General features: G+C 42.7%; 1 protein-coding gene across 6 annotated transcripts in view; it reads left to right on the top strand.

Moving 5' to 3' along the window:
* The window catches only part of LOC116069287 (ankyrin repeat domain-containing protein 26-like), a 107553-nt gene that overhangs the window by 28040 nt on the left and 57884 nt on the right, over positions 1 to 21629 (top strand). For all 6 annotated transcript variants that reach the window (XM_031339817.1, XM_031339818.1, XM_031339816.1 and 3 more), the window contains exons 10-15: positions 2508 to 2562; positions 12687 to 12809; positions 12906 to 13009; positions 14779 to 14836; positions 19181 to 19287; positions 20244 to 20302. In XM_031339817.1, coding sequence (XP_031195677.1) covers positions 2508 to 2562; positions 12687 to 12809; positions 12906 to 13009; positions 14779 to 14836; positions 19181 to 19287; positions 20244 to 20302 — 506 coding nt within the window. The remainder of the gene's footprint in view (positions 1 to 2507; positions 2563 to 12686; positions 12810 to 12905; positions 13010 to 14778; positions 14837 to 19180; positions 19288 to 20243; positions 20303 to 21629) is intronic.

The raw sequence follows: 21629 nt of genomic DNA, 5'->3' as shown, positions 1-21629 counted from the left end.
CCCCCCACCAACTTGGCTGCTCTGTCAAAGAGCTTGGAATTAAAAGACTCTGAAATGGCTTTCTTGGCTACACCAAGTGGCAGCAATGAGACTGATGACCCTTAAGTCTATGGTTGGTAGCGCCCTCCCCATTAGTAGATTAGTGTTTCAGTATTGTGGCGGGTGAATATAGAAAAGCTCAGTGGAGAGGATAAAGATGGGAATAGTAAGTGCGTCTCATTCCAGGCCATCACAACAGAATCAACAGCCAGGGCCTGTGCAGGGACGTCTGGGTGGTGCTTACAAATTTAGAAAAGGGATAAGCACTTTGAGGATTGTAGCATTTGTGATAAAGGTAATTTGGAAACCCTTAGCACAGAATCTAGAAGAGCATATAAAATAAAGAATTGAGAGGGGAGGTGGGGGAGGGACTTGAGAAGAGGAGGGAGGAGAAACTTCGATAAGGAAGGATGTGACATGTGAGAGAAGAATAAATAAAAATCTAAAAAAGGAAACAAGTTCTGGACAAAATTCAAGACTTCTGTTAAACAAGGCTAAAATAACTTGAGCTAGTTAAAGCATCTACGCTGGTAGCAGATCTCTTGTCCACTCCACTGATAAGTCATGCACAGTCACTGAGGACAGGGCAAACTGAGTCTGTGGCCTAGAGACGTCCTACCAGGGGGGCCGAGGCCAGGGGCCTGACTCCACACAGGGTGTTGGCCAGGCTTGAGAAATAGGGCTGTAATGTTAATCATTTGAGTTGATCCAATCTTTCCTCGGGAGTCCATGCTTTCACAGGATCGAGGTTTAGGATCAGAGAAAGTGTGGCTTAAATGCATTAGTGATCAGCTCTGAGTCACCAATCATGCATTGGTGTCTCATTGAGGAAAGAAATAAAAGCATTTCCCTTTGGAGTCATTTAACCATGAACAAGTCCAAACTTGAATTCTCTACTTCACGCTCCTGTGTGTTTCATCCTGTGTGTATCTCTTGACAAAGGATTTTTGTTTTTGTTTTTGTTTTTGTTTTTCCCTTTTTTATTGAACAGCACAGAAAGCATGGGGGTGGAATGGGACACTTTACGAAAATCTTTGACATAGTATTACAGAGATAGAGTCATTGACACCAACAGACTCAGATAACAAACAGCACTACAAACATCACTGTTTATCAGCCATTATCCAAATGCAGTGTTTAACATTTATGTAAATGTTTACTCTCAAAGAGTACGTTCAACTTCTTTACCTGATGCTTTCAGCAAATGATACATGTGTATTATCTAGACCCGGGCAGGGGAGAGTCTATAACTTGAGATTATAGATATGCATCAGCATAGGTTGTAAAAGTTGATTACATGGGAAATCTAAGCCAAGGAATGATGATTGTCACATGGTTCTCTTAAAATCAGGTTAAACAAACAGGCTGAGGACATAGGACAGCAGTCTAAAGTGACCGAAAGGTGTGTTATTAACTCTGGTTGTGAGGTCCAGCAAATCAGTCTTTCAGAATGTGAGAGAGATTTTTGTCATACTGCATTGCCACAGGATAATATATATGATTGAACCCTGAAGAAGGGGGACTGGGGAATGGAGTACGGAGAGAAGATATTCCTGGGGAATTAGATGCTTGACCACCAGGGCCCCCACGTTCTCTCCCTTGAGAGTGGGTGAGCCTATGAGGGATTTTTATTGTTTGTTCGTTTGTGAAGATCTGAAAATGAAGGTTATTTGAAAAAAATTAGTTTTTTATAATTTTTAATGTTTTAATCTCTCTGAAGAGAATATGACAATGGTATAGACATGTGGTTTTTAACCACTGTCCTCCACTTCTGGGAGACTCTGTGCTGTTTAAGGCAGCACAACACCCCGGCATCTTCCAGTCTATGGTTTGAACTATGAAGGATCAAGATGTCCACTTCTGAATGAATTGCAGTTGTTAACCAGGGGAGACAAAAGAGGGAATACTAACTATTTGAGCCTTGTTTTGTATTTTTTTTTTCTATAATTCAGGCAGCAAAACTATGTGTGAGCTAATAGCTAGGTTTTCTTTTCTTTTCTTTTCTTTTTTTTTTTTTTTTTTTTTTTTTTTTTTTTTTCTTTTTTTTTCGAGACAGGGTTTCTCTGTGTAACCCTGCCTGTCCTGGAACTCACTCTGAAGACCAGGCTGGCCTCAAACTCAGAAATCCGCCTGCCTCTGCCTCCCAAGTGCTGGGATTAAAGGTGTGTGCCACCACCGCCTGGCATAGCTAGGTTTTCATTTCAGCCTTCAAGAGAGGAAATTTGTGAAGACACATTTTTTGGGCTCTGCTAAATACATGGAGTACCATTCTTTGTCATGGATATATGAATGATCCCTCTCTAAGTAATGGGTAGAGATTTGAGGCAGGAAGGGGGTAGTCACTGCTTGCATGTTTGTTTGTTTTAACAGAGATCAACTTTAAATATCTCATAAAGAAATGACACAGATAGCTGATAACCAAATCTCCCCTCCTCTTGTTTGTTTTTATTCTTAAACTGCACCCACAGACCTAGTAACTCTGAGCCCATAGAAGTAGAAGATGAACCTAGCTTGAGTACCAAGGTAAGATGCCCCTCTATGAAATTAATTTTCTCTTTCTCTCTTTTTTTTTTTTTTTTACTATATATTCTTATACCCAGCAATGGTCTGCTATCATTGCATCTGAAAAGCCAGCCAGAGAGAAATGTTTATATAATTATGACTGGCTGGGCTTCTTGTTTTCTTTTTTTGTTTGTTTGTTTGTTTTTTGTTTTTTTCAAGACAAGGTTTCTCTGTGTATCTCTGGCTGTCCTGGAACTCACTTTGTAGACCAGGCTAGCCTCGAACTCAGAAATCCACCTGCCTCTGCCTCCCAAGTGCTGGGATTAAAAACATAAGCCACCACTGCCCAGCTCAGGCTGGGCTTCTTATAGCTTCATTTTGAGTCGTGACAGAGACAGTGGCTACTCTGTACAGTGAGACTTGTATTAGGTGTGAAAATGGGTACTGGAAAGAGTATTGTGAGGTGTGGTTTTCACAATAGAGCAAGTCTGAAATTTGAGCCAGGAACCTTTTAGATAAATATACATTATTGTGGTTTCGTATTTTTAAACTGGGGGCTGGAGAGCTGGCTCAGTGTTAAGAGCACTTGTTGCTCTTGCAGAAAACCCAGTTTCGGTTCCGAGCATCCACGTGGTGGCTTGCAACCATCTGTAACTACAATGTTCCTGGATCTGAGGACTTCTGACCTCCGCAGGCATCATGCACGCACGGGGTGCAAATACATACACGCAGGCAAGCACTCATACACATAAAATAAAATAATGGAAAAATATTTTAAAAAATAGTTTACTTGTGTGACTTTCATTATATTCATGTTTCAAAGTTTTAAGGAAACTGAAAATTTACGTCACAGCTGATGGATCTGCCTTTGGTTTCAAAACTGTCCCCCAATGGTGGTTGTGTGGGACTCCTAGCAGCGGAACAGGTGTGCCTCTGCCTCTTTTGCTGCTCTTGGAACTCTGCTCCTCTTGGGATGCCTTGTCCTCACTATAAGATTTTTTTTCCCAGTCTTACTATATCTTGTTTTGTCATGCTTGGCTGTTGTATCTTGGAGGCCTGCTCTTTTCTGAAGGGAAGTGGAGGGAGAGTGGATCTGGGAGGGGGAGAGGGGAAACTATGGCCAAGGATGTATTGTATGAAGAAGAATCTATTTTCAATTTAAAAAATAATAAAAAATCAGTACAACCAAATAATACATTTTTTTACTCAAATAGTTACAAGCTAGTACAACTAGAAATTCAATAACCATAGTGTAAAAATTTAATTTCTGAAGTTTCGTGCTTAGGTTTTAATATCAGCTCACATTCTTAGTTTCATATTCTAATGGTTTAGATTTTAGAAGGATTTAACTTACTCATTTAAATTCTCATCTTAAGTCTGCACATTATGAGCTAGCAGAGGACCAGAAACCTGTGGGCATGTTACCTTTAGTTCCTAGAATAGAGTTTCACGCTAAAACTGAATTTTAATATATTTTAGTGTAAACAAACAAACAAAAATACTAGCAATTAACAATATTGAACACTGTAAATATGCCCTAAATTAATTCTCCTTCCTGAGCTCTAAGGAGCTGCGTTGCAAGTGAGAAGGGAAAACTTAGGAAGGGATGTGAGAGCAAAGATTCCTTGGACTCGGACTCTCAGACTCTTTATTAGGTGGCTTAGGTGGCGGGTCTCATGCGTGACTTAAAGCATCCTCCGAGTCCTCAGACTCAGACTCTCGACTGGGGACTTATATGGTGGTTCTCATGCATTTCAGCTCTTGTGGCTTGACTAAATGTGTGCTTTCAGCCGGGCAGTGATGGCGCATGCCTTTAATCCCAGCACTTGGGAGGCAGAGGCAGGCGGATTTCTGAGTTTGAGGCCAACCTGGTCTACAGAGTGAGTTCCAGGACAGCCAGGGCAATTCAGCTCTGGCTGTTTTCTGGGAGCTGTGACCTATTACTCAAAAATAACAAGCACACACACACGTTGCCAGAGAATCTACAGAACTCTCTGCAGGAGGATTTTCTGCTGATTCATCCCTGCGGTGAAGCCATTTTGTATGACTCAGAAATTTTTGTGGATCTTAACATTTTTTTTGCCTTTTAAATTATAAAATGCCATTTGAATCCAGGGCCAAGTGCATGTAAGGTGGGGCTTGAATGCTCTATGTCTGGACACCCCCTCCCTGTAGCTGGAGAACTTAGTCCTCTTGATGAGATTCCCCCACTCCTAATACATACACACACACACACACACACACACACACACACACACACACACACACACACACACACACACACACACACCTGTTCCCTCCCAGGATGACTACCGGCTCCAAATTGCTAAGGGTTTGGATAATATGTGAAAACCAACAAACGTGCTATTTTAATGGTGGCAAATACATGCTACTTAGCAGATCATTTGTCCAGTTTTAACCTACCTTTACATATCATGGCCCAGTTAGGAAATATGATCCATCAGTATCTGCTTAGGCATAGGAAAATTAGGTTGGTTGATTTTAAAATAAGGTAAATAAGGTAAATAAGGTTTTGCTTTCCTTATGATGCCATCACGGCACTTAAAAAGGTTAATTGTACTGACACACGTGTATATTTTAAAGGTATCTTGAGGTCAGTTCTCATTATGTTGCTTATATTTCCTTAGACTGCATAGCTCTGGGCTGGAGAGTTGACTCAATGGTCCCTTCTCATGGTGCAGCATGTGACAGCACCGTGTCACACTGTAACTCCAGTTCCAAGGGATCCAGTACCCTGTTCTGGCCTCTACTAGCATCAGACACAACGCAATGTGCATATATATACACAGGCAAAACATTCATTTACATAAATGACTTTTTTTTAAATTAAAAAACAAAAAAAATTGGCTTAAGTGACCTTCTTTTCTGGCCCAAAGTCTAGAAGGACAGTGACATAGTGTAAACACTTTAGGAATTGTTTTCAAAAGGAGCCTTCTTGTGCCATTTTCTTTTTAAAAAATCTGTGGTCTTGTAATATTTTCAATTATTGTTTTATACTGAGATATTTTCATTATATATACCAATGTGCATAGAGAAATTACTTGCATATGTTATTGTGAGTATACATTTCCTGTCCTCAGGGTCAGGATATGTTGTAAAATAAATAATCACATGATTGAAAACCTTGTCTTTTCCTACCTTCTCATTTTCATTTTTAAGTTTAGTTTTATGTAGGTTTGTGTTATTTAATTTTTTTCAGTGTAGTATATTTTATAAGCCAAGATTCTTAAGCCCATATGCTTTTCAAGTAATTTCATTTCCTCTTCCTAGTGGAAGTACTCACACGTGTCCACATTCTGAGATGTCTGAGTACTTCAAATGTCACGCAACAGGAACGGAAACAGTGAGCTTGCCATTCCCTGGCCCTTCATAACTTGGTGTCATTTTCCTTTGCTATCTTTCTCCCATCCCAGTAAGAACAATAGCATCCGGTAAACAACACAGAGGAGCTGAAGCTGAAGCTGGGGAAACCCTGGGCTCCACGACCCTCTAGCAACAGACCTGGGGAAGAATGGATCAATTCCTGTGATCCAAAGAGAGAACGAGGCTCTAGAGCATGAGACCTGTGTAGTTAGGGGTGGAACAAAAGCGTTCTTAGTTATTTCAACTCAGGAGCATTCATAGATCTTACCACTTTTTAGTGGTCATTGCTACACATTCGAGCTGCATTACAGAGAGCCAGGTGCCCAAGTAGTCAGGGTATGGTTAACTTTTTTTTTTTTCCTGTTTCTTCCCCTTCCCTTTAAAAATGATTTGCCACTGATCTCATTTTCTTTTTCTTATTCAAATGGCCTTTGGTCCATCTTTGTGTCAAATCTTTGCTTGTTTAGTTACAACATTTTGTTCCCTTTTATGTGGCTTTGTTCATTGACTTTTGTCCCAGTGGTATTGTTACCTTCTGTCTCTTTGAGAAAGAGAGGAGTTCCTGTAACCAGTTGTCTTAACTCTTTAATACACCGAGAAGCAACATCCTTGTGTGTTATGAATCCAGTGCATTGGAGGAAGACACTACTCAGAGGCAGACTCACACAGATTTTGCCTCAAGAAGCCATTCAGGTAAACACAACAGGTCATTAACTTCAGTTCCTCAGTGAGCTATGGGAAGTGAGCTCTTGGCCTTGGGTCTGGGGTGCAGACACTGCAGGCTGAAGGGACAAGTAAGTGTTACCACAAACTTAAGGAGTGAGTATGGAATTGAAAAGCTCTATACACTGCGTCCCCAAGAGACTACCCCCTCAAATATTCATGCTTGTCATAAAAGTTGCATGTCCCTTGCGGACCGGTATACCAAGGCTTTTAAATAGTGACCGACACTGCAGAGTTTTATACCCATTCTCAAACAGGCAAGCATGGAATGTTTTGAGGGACATGCCACTCCAAGAAACATAAACGGGCTTTGGATGGCAGGCACACTGAGATGCTTTGCTCTACAGGTGATGAAGCACACTGACTTAATAAAATATTCAAAATCTTCACCATCATCACATGCTGAAGTCTGCAGTCTTACAGTGAGAGGGGAGAGAGAGGGAGGGAAGAAGGGAGGGAGAGAGAGAGAGAGAGAGACAGAGAGAGAGAGAGACAGAGACAGAGACAGAGAGCAGCTTTTTGGTAAATGGGAAAACAAGCAGGACACGAAAATCACATGAAAAAATACTGTTGGCAGAAATACAGGTTCTGGGAAACAGCAAGTGTGTACAGGGAGGTCTGGAGACAGAAAGGTACAGCATGGCAGAAAGCAGTGAGGCAGATGGAATTCAGACTGTCAGTTATCTCCTCTGTATATCACATGTATATAGGCACAGGGTCTTTTATAGTAAGAATTATTGTTATTCTTCTTCCTTCTCCTTCTCCTTGAGACAGTGTCTTACTATACAGCTCTGGCTGGCCTGGAACTCTCTGCCTCCCCTAGTGCTGGCTGGTATTAAAGACATGTGCTGCTGTACCCAGCAGCAGGTCTTAGGTTAGGACAACAGCAGAGACATGTATATGCCATGTCTACTGCCACTCTGTTCTCAAGACCTAGGAAATGGATCCAAATAAAAGACCAACAACATTTGGGGTACAAATTCCTACTGCTGTGTCCACATGGCTTTCATGTGGTCTGAACTCAGGCTAGGCCAGTAAGCACTTTCCCAACTGATCCATCTCTCAGCCCAGACCAGGGCTTAAAACCAAGTCAGTGCATTTGGGGAAGGACCTGTAAACCTGAGGTTGACACTGAGTTTCCCTCAATTGTTATTGACCTTACTTTATTTTGTTGAACTCTGAACCCAGAGTTTCCTGTGGCTAGACTGTCTGCCTAGCAAGCTCTGGGAACCCTCCTCTTTCTGTCTTCTAGCACTGGACTACGAAAGCACACTCTATCACCTTGTTTCCAAGGGCTCTCTCATTTCAAAATCAGAATCTGATGCCCACGAGGCAAGCACTTCAGCAACTGCACCACTTCCCAGCCCCTCTCTGCATGCATGCGTGAGTGTGTCTGGGAACTACCAGGTGGAAAAGGACAAAGGCAGTGTTTATGGAGCAAAGGTTTTGGACTAGGTGGGAGATTCCATTAGGTTTTTTTCACTGCTGATCTGGGAGTACTGTAGGGTGAAGAGGCGGGGTATAGAAACCTTTTGGATAAACAGGATTGAATGATGGGTTTGAGGCCTCTGAGGCTGGATAAGGGTAGGGGATGGGGGCAGGGGTTAGAGAGGCAGAGGGGTCTTTTAGTGCAGTGGGAGGGGGGTTGTCGGGGATTTTGGAGAATGGGAGAGTGTACATATATATACAGACCAAGGAAGGGAGCTCAGGACAGTGTCTTGGGAGCAGTTGTCAGGGTAGAAGGCAACATTTATGTTAATATTGGAAAGGATTTCTCTTCTTAGTGAGTGAATAGGCAAGAGGGATGAGAACAGGGTGGGAAAGGGAAGCTTTTAGGGCTCTGGAGGACTTAGCTATGAGGGAGAAAAGAAAAGTGTCTTTAAGGTCTAAGGACTGAGACAAGAGTAGTGTCACCAGGGACAGTGGGTAGGATTGTGTAAAGGTTGGGGACCACATAGCAGAAAAGGGGTCAGTGGAACCCCAGATTTCTCTCAGGATTGAAAAAGTGGCTCCCATATCTAGGAGGAATGTGATGTGGGAACCTGATGTGAGAAGTGAGACCCTACACTTGGAAGTGTTTGGCGTGGGTGTGGATGGGCCAGTCAGTGTCATCAGAGACACAGGAAGGCTGAATTACAGCAGGGAGTGTAATCCAAATGGCTTATGAACCAATTAAAATGACAGAGGCTAGCCCATTGCCTACCTACCAGGCTACCCCATGGTTTCAGTTGCTGGGCAGTGGTCACATGTCTTTGGAGTCCTAGAGAGCAGTGAGCCTTTTGCTGTCAGACCCAGGTCTGAAAGGTTTCTTGGCAGAGGACTTGGGGGAATTGACCTTCCTTTGACTGGGCAGAGTAGGACAATCAACCCAAAAGCGTTTAGTTTGGGTAGAACCCTGGCAGCAGTGAAGCATGGGGCAGGTTTATCCAGTGGTTAGTCTTACCATAAGTCAGGAGGAGTTGTATCCTATCTTTGTTGAAGACCATATGGTTTTCATTAGGAGCTGGCATGTCTCTATAATGGGAAGTGTAAATATTTTATACTTCAGCAGATCTCTGAAGAGTTTAAGGATCGTCTCTGTAGTATGTCTGATTTTAGCCTCAACGCTAACAGTTTGTAAGTTAATGGATTTTTAAGAATTGAAATTGGAGATAAGAGACCTTTGAAAGTGTAGAACAGAGAGCGAGATATGAACAATTTGGGGATTGTTTGTGTAAGCTGTAGGAGGAGCTCCACCAGAGGAAAAGCCAGAGCAGGCAGCTCTGGAGGGAGAGAGAACTTTTGGACTAAGCTGAGATCAGAGACAGGCTGGGTAGACTGCAGGCAAGATCAGACAGCATAGTCTGCAGGCAGGACTACAGGTCCTAGGGAGATGCGAAAGGGTTAAACTAGAAAATGGAGGGAGGTGGAAGATGGGGTTAGAAAAGGCCAAGATTGAGATCAGCTTGGGGTGTAAGAAGGGGCTTATCAAGGATGGAGAGTTTGGCTTCAGGACTGGAAGTGGGGAGAGGGAGAGGCAGACAGAGCAGGCTTTGTGGGCAGCAGGGACAGAGATGACAGGTGGTAGTGGTGGTGACAGTGGTGTGTGTGTGTGTGTCTGTGTGTGTGGTGTGTGTGTGTGTCTGTGTGTGGTGTGTGTGTGTCTGTGTGTGTGGTGTGTGTCTGTGTGTCTGTGTGTGGTGTGTGTGTGTGTTGTGTGTGTGTGTGTCTGTGTGTGGTGTGTGTGTATGTGTGTGAGGTGTGTGTCTGTGTGTGGTGTGTGTGTGTGTGTCTGTGTGTGGTGTGTGTGTGTCTGTGTGTGGTGTGTGTGTGTCTGTGTGTCTGTGTGTGGTGTGTGTGTGTCTGTGTGTGTGTGTGTGTCTGTGTCTGTATGGTGTGTGTGTATGTGTGTGAGGTGTGTGTGTCTGTGTGTGTGTGGTGTGTGTGTGTGTCTGTGTCTGTGTGTGTGGTGTGTGTCTGTGTGTGTGTGGTGTGTGTGTGTATGTGTCTGTGTGTGTGGTGTGTGTGTCTGTGTGTGTGGTGTGTGTGTCTGTGTGTGTGATGTGTGTCTGTGTGTGTGGTGTGTGTGTGTGTGGTGTGTGGTGTGTGTGTCTGCGTGTGTGGTGTGTGTCTGTGTGTGTGGTGTGTGTGTCTGTGTGTGTGGTGTGTGTGTCTGTGTGTGTGTCTGTGTGTGTGGTGTGTGTGTGTGGTGTGTGTATCTGTGTGTGGTGTGTGTGTGTCTGTGTGTGTGGTGTGTGTGTGTATCTCTGTGTGTGTCTGTGTGTGGTGTCTGTGTGTGTATGTGGTGTGTGTGTCTGTGTGTGTGTGTGTGTGTGGTGTGTGTGTATGTGTGTGAGGTGTGTGTGTCTGTGTGTGTGTGGTGTGTGTGTGTGTCTGTGTCTGTGTGTGTGGTGTGTGTCTGTGTGTGTGTGGTGTGTGTGTGTATGTGTCTGTGTGTGTGGTGTGTGTGTCTGTGTATGTGGTGTGTGTGTGTATGTGTATGTGGTGTCTGTGGTGTGTGTGTGTCTGTGTGTGGTGTATATGTGTCTGTGTGTGTGGTGTGTGTGTCTGTGTGTGGTGTGTGTCTGTGCAGTGTGTTGGAGTGGCGCAGCCACTCTAGCTGTAGCGGGCTCCTAGAGCTGTGTGGCCAAGGCAGCAGCAGCTGTGGTGTTGCATGGGGAGCAGCCATGACTGGCCTAGGGGGTGGAGCCTGAGCACTGGTCAGTCAGGGTGGCAGTGAAGCTTTTGGTGGCCAATAAGAAGGGAAAGTGGAAGGGAAAGCTTGGAGCAGGGGTAGAAGCTGGCAGAGAAGCACATGGAGACAGAAATTTTTTAGAGAGGGGAAGTAGGGCTATCCTATCTGTCTATGTGCTCATGAAACTGTAAAGGCTGCCATTTTGTTTGACATCTAGGAGACACAAGGACCGTTCTTGAATGCTAAGATGCAGCAGTAACATTGGCTGTGAGTCGGAGTCTTTAGGAGGCATCCCAGAAGCATATCGGTCATCTCCTGATGTCCTGGGGACGTTTTGGAAGACTAGTAGGGCGAAACTCACTAATTACCTGCTGTTGGATGAAGGGAACAGAAACTGGATGCTCTGGGAAGTGTGAGAAGAGGACTGGGGGTTGTGTAGACCCATCTGAGTCATGGCAGCAATGTAAGAGGCCTTGGCGTTGGCACAGAACACACCCAGGCACCAAGTTCTCAGCACAAAGGAGGGAAATTACCCCAGAGACAAGCTGAAGTGTTTTGGGGATGGGGGGTCTTGAGGGGAAGGGATGCTGCCAGTGAATTGGACAAAGGCTATTGTAGGCATCTCTGCAGGAGTGGGTTTTAAGGAGAAAACGGGGAGTCTGTGCTGGGATGAGTTGGTAAGTCCTGATTGGACAGGTTAGCCAGTGTAGCCAAATAATGGATTTTGATTGACAGACTTTGGAGTTTAGTCTCAGGAATGAGTCAGTGGCCAAATAAGGGAATGGACCTTGGGGGCTACCTTTACAAATGTAATCTAATGCTGCAGCGGGAATGGAAAAGAGCAAAACCTACTGGAGCCATGTTTGCCGTGTCAGACCTGATAGGGAGCCCATTATTTCTTTTGCAGAGGACCCAGGTTCTGCTCCCAGTGCCTGCATGGTACCCTACAACCATCCATAACTCCAATCCCTGGAGATGCAATGCCCTCTTGTGACCTGCATGGATACCAGAAATGCACCGGGTATACAAGCAAAACACTCATAAACATAAATAAATCATTAAAACACATCGTGAAACAAAGTCCAAATGTATAAATTCTAAAATATTAAAGTAGGGGCTGGCAAGATGGCTCAGCGGGTAAGAGCACTGACTGCTCGTCCCAAGGTCCTGAGTTCGGATCCCAGCAGCCACATGGTGGTTCACAACCATCCGTGATGAGATCGGAAGCCCTCTTCTGGTGCGTCTGAAGACAGCTACAGTGAATTACACCTGAGTGAGTGGGCTGGATTGAATGGGGCCCGCAGAGGACCTGAGTCCAATTCCCAGCAGCCACATACATGACGGTTCATGGCCATCTGTACAGCTACAGTCTACTCATACACATAAAATAAAATCTTTAAAATATTAAAGTAGAAAAGATTGAAATAAAAATAAGCAGTCACAATCAAATGTGGTGTTATACCTACGTCAGCATCAGCGCTTGTACTAGGGAAGGCCCTCTTCCTCCTTTGTCTGTTTGTTTCCAGATGCCACAGGTGGGGGTGTGGCCTGATCACCAGTCTATGTGCCCTCCCAGCTGAAAAAGAGTAACGTGACCAAAGTGTTCCTCCTCCTGGACATCCCAGGTCTAATGCAGGCCTGCACATCAGACGTTTCTCTTTGTTACCTTTCTGCCTGATGAGTTTCTGAGACTGTGGTTCTAAGTGGCATGGAAGGCTCGCTCACAGGTGTCTGCTGCAGCCAGTTGTGGCGTGCACTTCCTGTGATCCTGTGTAGCTCCTCCAGGCAGTGATGTGAATGGCAAGCGGACATCAGTATATGGATTCTCTGAGACTCAAACACCCTCTTTTGCTTTTCCGTGCAGCCTCCTGTGGTCCAGTCTTCCATGCTCACCGATTCCAACCTCTGGGTTGGCTACCCAGCAGATTGGCCTGAACCCATTAAGTTCTCCAGGCAGTCAGCAGTCTACAACCCAACCGAATGGAGGGTAAAGCTGGCTTTAACAAGATTTTAAACTTAGCCAAAAAGTATGTAATGTTGTATTTTTGAAATAATTTACACTTTTTTTTTTTTTTTAATGCAGGAAGACATGGAATCCCGATCAATTCCTATAGAGGAGAGCCAACAGCAGGTGCCAGGCTTGCCAGGAGAGGAGGCAAACACGCAGACACACGAGCTGTGGACCAGGTACAGGCTTTCATTTCTCTGAGTAAAACCAGCTTAGTGCCATCAGAAGAGAGACAGATTAGATTTATAGAAAAAAATTTAACACAGTGATCAGATAGTTTGCAGTTTTATGTTCAATCCCACATTGGCCTTTAGTTTGTGAACATTTGCACCATCTAACAGCGTGTAAGGCCTACACATCTGTTTGGTTCTTTTTCCCCATCCCAGAAAACTATTGTTGTGCAGCAAGGCATGGTGATGGTACCTGCAACCTAGCACTGTGGAGGTAGAGACAGTTGTGAATTTAAGGCCAGCCCTAGCTACAGATCTTGTCTCAAAAATCTGAAGACTGGAATGTGAATCATTGGTAGCGCATTGGCTTTGGGTTAGAAAGCTCCTGTAGTTCACCCCCAGCACTGCAGGAAGGCAGGAAAGAAGGAAGGAGGGAGAGAAGCAAGAAAGGGAGGGAGAGGAGGAGGAAAGACTGAGGAGAAAACTGCAGTTCCCAAACCAAATACCTCACACTAACCCAGGGCCTGCACAGCCTGGCAGACATCTTTGTTCATCCATCTTTCTTTAGAAAGTGGTGTATGATCATCATGAACCAAGCAAAAATGCTTCACACCTCATTTTCTCACCTTCCCCTTCTCGCCCTAGCAAGCAGGTCCTGTTAGACCTGGAGCGACACTCAGAAAGCGCTTCCAGTGTTTTTTTCTCATATTTTTGGTGCTTTCTATCTGAACTCTATGTGCCTGTGAATAATGAGCTCAGCTTCTCCACTCTGCCCCATGGCCCTCCAGGACACCCATGGCTGTTTCTGGCCCATCATATAATCAAGCTGCATATAAATTGCTATTTGGGCCTCAAATGTATATTTTCTGTGTATTTCTTCAGAAGTGTCTGAAGCTCAGAGCTGGCTCATCTACAGTCACAGCTCTGATCAAACATTTCTAAAGACCGAACATGGATCCATATATAATTGCAGCTGAACATTACACAAAAGAGAATTCCAAGAAAGCTAGCTCAAGATGTAAAGGGAAGCCACGTTTACGCTCCATGTGTGGGCTCAAATTAGAGGGCCCATTTCATTTCCAAACCAATGCAGACTACATTCTGAGTTTAGGAATATAGAAATCAGTGTATTACACACTTGCTTGCTTGGTTGGCTCATTTCAGGCAATTGTGAAAAAAGAATGAAGGGAAACTGAAGTTACAGCTGTAGATGCAACTGACTTAGGTTAACAAACTGGGGGAAGAAAGGGTTTGTTTGGCTTACACTTCCACATCTCTGGTCATCATCAGAGGAAGTCAGGGCAGGAACCTGGAGGCAGGTGCTGATGCAGAAGCCGTGGAGGGGAGCTGCTTACTGACTTGCTCCTCATGGCTTGCTCAGCCTGCTTTCTTACAGAACCAGGACCTAGGGATGGTCCAGCCTAGGGATGGCTCCACCCACAGTGGACAGGGCCCTTTCTCAATTAAGAAAAGCCCCTACCTTGTTTTGTATTATCATGTTAGTTATCATGCACTACATGTAGCAAAAATTATCTTGAAAGGAAATTTGTATACCCAGTATCTAATCATTTTAATCTCAGAATATTTTGGCTGTCTGTCATTCTTTGATGAGAGAAATGGAGGCAGAGGAGGTAACTAAATACTTCGTTTTGTTTTTTAAACAAAAATGAGCTTTTAAATATACAAATACACATGTGATTCCATACACATTTAGTATCCATGCTCCAGAATATTTTAAAGAACAGAACTCATATCATACTGTGTGTTTCACCTTGAAGGGTTTTCAGGGAGCCTGGTGCCAATGATCCTGACCTTCCAGCGAGAGAGAACGCTGAGGTAAAATGCTGTTTTATTAGATTTTCTTTTTTGTTTTTAAGATTTATTTATTTATTGTATGTAAGTAAACTGTATCTGTCTTCAGACACTCCAGAAGAGGGCATCAGGTCTCATTATGGATGGTTGTGAGCCACCATGTGGTTGCTGGGATTTGAACTCAGGACCTTCGGAAGAGCAGTCAGTGCTCTTAACTGCTGAGCCATCCCTCCAGCCCCTAGATTAATTTTTTTGTTCTGAATCCAACTTTTCAGTATTTTTCCTAAGTTATATGGTGCCTCCTCTATTATCATTTTATGTGGAAAGTTTGTGTAATTGATTTGTTTTATTTTTGTTTTTGAGACATGGTCTCTCTGTGTATCAGCAGTTCTCAACCTGTGGGTCACAATCCCTTTGGGGTAGAATGACCCTTTCACAGATTGCATATCAAATATTCTACATATTAGGTATTTACATTATGATTCAAATAGTGCACCAAAATTACAGTTATGAAGTAGGGACAAAACTAATTTTGTGGTTGGGGGGGTCACCACAACATGAGGAATTGTATTAAAGGGTCACAGCATTAGGAAGGTTGAGAAACTCTGTTCTATATAGCCCTGGCTGTCTTAGAACTCACTAGAAGGGCCAAGTTGGCCTCAAACTCACAGAAATCCTCCTGCCTCTATTTCCTGCGTGCTGGAATTAAAAGTATGTACCACCACAACTAGCTTTATTTTTTTTAATTTTGATGAAAGCCAAAGGGATAAGAAGTACTTGGAGACCTTGGAGACCATGAGAGTTGAAGTAGTGGCCCAGAAATGCATACTGACAGGGAAGTCGCTTACTGACACGTCTTAGTTAAATTTCAAGTGTTGTGACAAAACACCATGACCAAGGTAACTTATAAAAGAAAATGTTTAATTTGGAGTTCATGGTTCCAGAGAGTTCCATGAAGATCATGGTGGGAAACATGGCAGCAGGCAGGAAGGCACGGCATTGGAGCAGTAACTGTGAGCTCACATATTGATCCATAAGCAGAAGACAGAGAGAGCTAATTGGATATGGCACGGGCTTTAGAAATCTCAGAGCCCACCCCCAGTGACACACCCCCACCAACAAGGCCACACCGCCTAATCCTTCCCAAACAGTCCCACCAACTGGAGATCAATCATTCAAACATATGAGTTTAAGGGGGATGTTCTTATTCAAACCACCATGACACAGTAAAAAAAAGTGAAAATTGAGCAAAGATTTTTGGGATAAGTAAGCATTATTGTGATTTTTAAAATTATATTATCATGACTTATCCAATATCCATGTCTAAAAATCTATATTAAATTAGTTTATTACAATAATTAAGGAATATGCCTTTGTCTGCAAAGAAAAGCTACGCAGCAGGGAGCCTGTAGGTGTACTTCTGTCTAGCAGTTTATTCCCTATTTTGATGCTATTTTTAGACTAATACAAACATTGTGGAAACATGGACATGTATAGACAGCTTATCAATATTTTTATTACAAATGAAATATACTGTGTTTTCTAAGTTGTTCAATTAAAATTATGTTTGATGTCTTACCCAGCTGTGACCCCTGTGAGCTACAGTAATGACCAGTATGGCAAGGCAGGCCCATAGGCGCAGTAACAGCATGAATGTTAAGGGGGTAACCAACTCCTTTCTAATTGATGTAAAGTTTGCTCCACAGGAGAAAACACGTGCCTGTAAATGCGGCTAAGGTTCTATGGATGTGAGCTCATAGGCCCCCAGGGTGGACCTACAATTATCATTATACATGAACATAGTACTAAATTGCCCTCTAGATCTACACCTCTCTCTCTACCCATAAGTGAGTGATGCTCTGAGACTCCATCCGAGGAGTTTCTTTGTGCAGTTGATGAAGTGCAGAGAATAAGTGTCTGAGGAGTGCTGAGCTGAGATGTGTATATCACACCCTCGCTCTAAGGCTTAGGGCCACATGTCTGAGGGGGCCAGAGTAGAACAGTGACATGTGGACATGATAGGACTGTTGTGCTCATGAACTCAAACAGCAGTAGCTGTCTGCATAAGACTTGCACAAGATGTGTTGAGATCAACTGGTCTAGCACAGAGAAGGAAAATGTTCATCACCCTTCCCCCGACTCCTAACAGAGGATCTATTGATAGGAGTTAATGATTCCAGAGGAAAGGAGAGTCAACTTTAAGCATGTCCTGGTAAGACAACCATGCTCTAGTGGATTACTTCGTGCCCAGCACTTTTCATGATGCTTCTAAAGGCAGACAGGTTGACAATGAAAAGCCAGCCATCTCAGCTAAGAATATTGAACACATTTTCAAGAGTCTACTGATCTTTTGTGTGTCTTCTTCTGAGAACTATCTATTCAGTTCATCAGTTTATTGCTAGATTGGATGATTATTTTTGCTAATCATTGTTTCATTTTGCAATTCTTTAATATATACCTTAGCTATTAAGCCAATGTCTAATAGATAGCTGGCAAAGCTTTTTTTTACCCTTCTGTAGGCTGCCTCTTCTCTCTGGCAACTGCCTTCTTCACTGCTCAGTATTTTAATAGCACACGGTCCCAACATTTATTCATCTATTGTTTTCTATCGTACTAGAGTCCTTTGTGGAAAGAAACCCCATATATACTAATTCTTACATGCTTTGAAGTGTTTTCCTCCAACATTTTACAGTTTTTCATTAAGGTCTTTGGTCTGTTTGACTTGATGACTGTGTTGAGTAAGATGTGTGGATCTTTGTTCCTGCTTCTAACTGTGGGGACCCAGCAATCTTAAAACCAATGGTTAGAGGCCATCTTTTCTCCAGTGGATGTTTTTGATAATTACATAAAAAATAAGTGGCCTTATGTCCCTGGGTTAACATGTGCAACCTATATTCTACTCCAGTGTTTCACATTTGTCTTTGTTTTAGTTATTTATTTTTATGTATATGAGTGTTCTGCCTGCATGTAGGGGCACCACATGTGTGTAGTGTCCCTCAGAGGCCAGGAAAGGACATTGGATTACAGGAAATTGGCATTGTAGATGGTTGTGAGCTGCCATACGCCTGCTGGAACCGCTACAAGGACAGCAAGTGCTAACTGTTGAGGCGTCTCTCCAGATACCTTGTGTCTATGTCTCTGCTGGTTTTGTTGATAAGATTTTGTAACAGAAATGGAGATTAGTCACTGCGATGCCTTCAGGATTTCTTTGTAAGGATGGCTTTGTTTATTGGGAATAAACAAAATGTCAGCAGGTTCTTCCAGTACTGATGGATGTCGTTGAGATTTTGACATGAATTGTATTGAATTTGTAGGTCACTTTTGGTGAAATATCAGTTTTCACAATGTTAAATCTGCTAATTATGATCAGGGCAGGTCTTTCCATTGTCATCTTCTTCAAACCCTTTCTTTGGTGTTTTCTTTTCATCATAGAAGTCTTAACCTCTTTTGTGTGGTTTATTTTATTTTTTGCTATTTTTTGTCTTTTAAGTTGTTGAGAAAGGATTTTTTTTTCTTATTTCTTTCTTGGCTAATTTTCTATTGGCATGTAGGAAAGCTACTGATTTTTACCTGTTGATTTTGTATCCCAATAATTTGCTGGAAGTGTTTATTAAGCCTAAGTGTTTTCTGGTGAAAACAAAACAAAACAAAAGCCTCAATTTCCTTGCTGAGTCGCACTTCCATGTTGTCAACTCCCTCATCCACGTTTCTGATTTTCTCTGCCATCTTACTAGCTGCTTTCTCTGTGCTGCTGGCCAGTGCTTGGTTCATTCTTCTTCAAGTCACCATCTTATCAGGAAACTGTTACAATCTGCTTCTGATAGTCTGCCCTTCTGAGTATCTTCAATTTCAGTCTAAAGAGCTATGATCAGGGCGGAAAGAGCCGTGTTGCCTTGCCTTTCCATGTTTCATGTGGCTACAGCACATAAGATTACTCTCCATCACTAACCTGCCCATGGCAGAGTCATTGCTTCACCCACGTCCTCCACCAGGCTTGGGCTAGTGAGGGCTGTGCGTCTTTTGGGTATGGCTTCCCATCCCCCCACAGGGAACAACAGTGTTCAACTTCTCTATCAACCTTTTTTTTTTTCTTTCCTTTCATTTGGTGACTTGTGATAATCTCTGTGTTTGAGATATAGCCCATTTTTTCTCATTCTGACTCTCCTTCATGAACTGAGTTTTGAGGGTGGCTGATGTGGTGGCATTTCACAGGGGAGGGACAGCACAGGTGAAGGCCCCATGGGGGGGGGAAGAGACACCCATTTATGTCTTGTCTGCCTTATACCATCACATCCACAGAGTACGTTAGGAGATTTTTGATTGTATTAATATGTTGTGAGTTATTGAGTTACTGTTTTGTTTGTACAGGATGAACTGGTGTCACTTTTAGACCCTCTGGAGGAAAATAAACAACAGATGAAAGAATTTCCAGTAACTGAAGCTGTGAAGTTCCAGACAGATGTCAAGCTGGAGAGGTGCCCATTTCCTCCTTCCTCTATGTAACAGCCTTTCTGGCACTCTGGGGTAATTGCAGTCAGTCCTGGGATCTGAAGAACTAAATAGACAGGGACACACTTCATTTCTAGTTTATGAGATATAATTATCAGAACAAAGCATGAGTAATTTGTACATGAACTATTCAGTGCGGGCACAAAGAGATGTGTTGAAGAGGATGATGTTCCACTTTACTGATGCACAGTTCTTATTCACCATCTGGTCTCATGTCTCATGGGCTAAAGAATTCTGCATTAGTCTTCCTAATTTTATAAAATACAGGCTCATGAATATTTACTCAACACTGAGCTCATGTCTTACTTTTGTTTTTACCGCTGCATTCTGATGCATACATCTTATGAAAGTATGTTGTTAAACACAATGGGAATTGAAAGTTGCACTCTCGTTTGGGTGGCCACGCTTCAGACGGCTATCTCCGAGGAGCAGTCACCTGGTGGCATCTCTGAGTGGTCACTGACCGTGATTACCAGAATCCATTTAGGTCTCTCTACATTGTTTATAGTGTCTTAGATGTGTTACATGTAGTGAGCACAGGAAGTTGGGATAGACTGTCTTTATTTGCATTAACCATTCTTCAGTGAACATAGATAATGTGTGGATGGCTACAAGAACACAACGGGTTTGGGCTTCATGCAAGAGTGCACTTAGTTTTTAGATTTCACACTTGCTAGATGCATGACCTTAAGACATTAATGGCCATATCACTTTTAATCTTGTTTTAACCTTGACTTTATGTGTTTGTTTAATTGGAAACACATAGAAACTTGAAGAACTTGAACATTTGAAGTATAGGTGGCAACTTCTCTTGTATTTAATGAAGCATTCTTTAAAGAATTTAAAGTCTTTGTTAAATGGTTTTATACTTCTCCTAAAACAGTATTTTAATTCTTCTCATTTTTCTCATTTGTGGAAAAAGACAAGGTGTTTTAGAATTTGAAGAAAAGGGACTTGAAATTTGCCAAGACAGCAATCTAGGTAAGACCTGGATTAGGAATTATTGTAGATAATCCCTTCTTTTATTAAAAAATAAATAAAAAGAGCAAGAATTAAGTAAGTTAAGTCATGAAAGTGGTGTTTACAAAGTGAACATATAAAATGATTTTGTATTTTTAAATTATTTCCCTAGAATTTGAGTTGTTTAACGAGTTCATTATTAAGTATATTTTGCTTTCCGAAACAGTGTGACTTGAAAAACATCATTTTCCTTTTGTGGTCTTGGGATTGAACCTAGAGCTCCCCAGATTCTGGATATGTGCTCTCTTACCAAAATACATCTCTGTCTCCTATAGTCTCTTTTATTAATATTTATGGGTGTAAGTTCTGATAGCGAAGTTTCTTTCAGAAATCTTTACATTTTAACATATTTCTTTTATTTCCTGCTGATGGGCCTTGGATCTAACACTTCTGTCTTAGTTACTTTTTTATTGATGTGAAGAGATGATGTGACTAAGTTAACTTATAGAAAAAAAATTATTTGAGGTTTACAGTTTCAGAGAGTTAGAGTCTCTAACAATGGCAGCAGTGAACATTGGAACAGGCAGGGAGACATGGCCCTAGAACATGAGCTGAGAGCTTATACCTTTATTCACAAGCATGAGGCAGAAAGAACTAATCAGGAATGACATGGGCTTTTGAAACCTCAAATTTTGCCCCAAGTGACACATCTCCTCCAACAAGGCCACACCTCCTAATCCCTCCCATACACTTCCACCAACTGGGGAACAAGTATTCAAACATGTGAGCCTAAGGGTATGTGTGTGTGTATATGTGAGTGTGTGTGTATGTGAGTGTGAGTGTGTATGAATGTGTGTATGTATGTGTGAGTGTGTATGTGTGAATATGTGTGAGTGTATGTGTGAGTGTATGTGTGAGTGTGTATGTGTGAGTGTGAGTGTATATGTGTGTGTGAGTGTATGTGAGTGTGAGTGTGTATGTGTGTGAGTGTGTGTGAGTGTGTGTATGTGTGAGTGTGAATGTGTGTGAGTGTGTGTGTATGTGTGAGTGTGAGTGTATGTGTGAGTGTGTGTATGTGTGAGTGTGTGTGTGTACTGGCTGGTTTTGTGTGTCAACTTGACACAGTCTGGAGTTATCACAGTGAAGGGAGTTTCAGTTGGGGAAGTGCCTCCATGAGATCTAGCTGTGGGGCATTTTTTCAATTGCCCCTTGTGGGTGGTGCCATCCCTGGGCTGGAAGTCTTGGGTTCTATAAAAGAGCAGGCTGAGCAAGCCAGGAAAAGGCAAGCCAGCAAGGAACATCACTCCATGGCCTCTGCATCAGCTCCTGCTTTGTGACCTGCTTGAGT

Source organism: Mastomys coucha, unplaced genomic scaffold (genome assembly GCF_008632895.1).
Source record: "Mastomys coucha isolate ucsf_1 unplaced genomic scaffold, UCSF_Mcou_1 pScaffold22, whole genome shotgun sequence".
In the NCBI taxonomy this organism is placed as follows: Eukaryota; Metazoa; Chordata; class Mammalia; order Rodentia; family Muridae; genus Mastomys; species Mastomys coucha.
The sequence above is the reverse complement of the archived record's forward strand: the minus strand, read 5'-3'. Positions and strand labels throughout refer to the sequence as shown.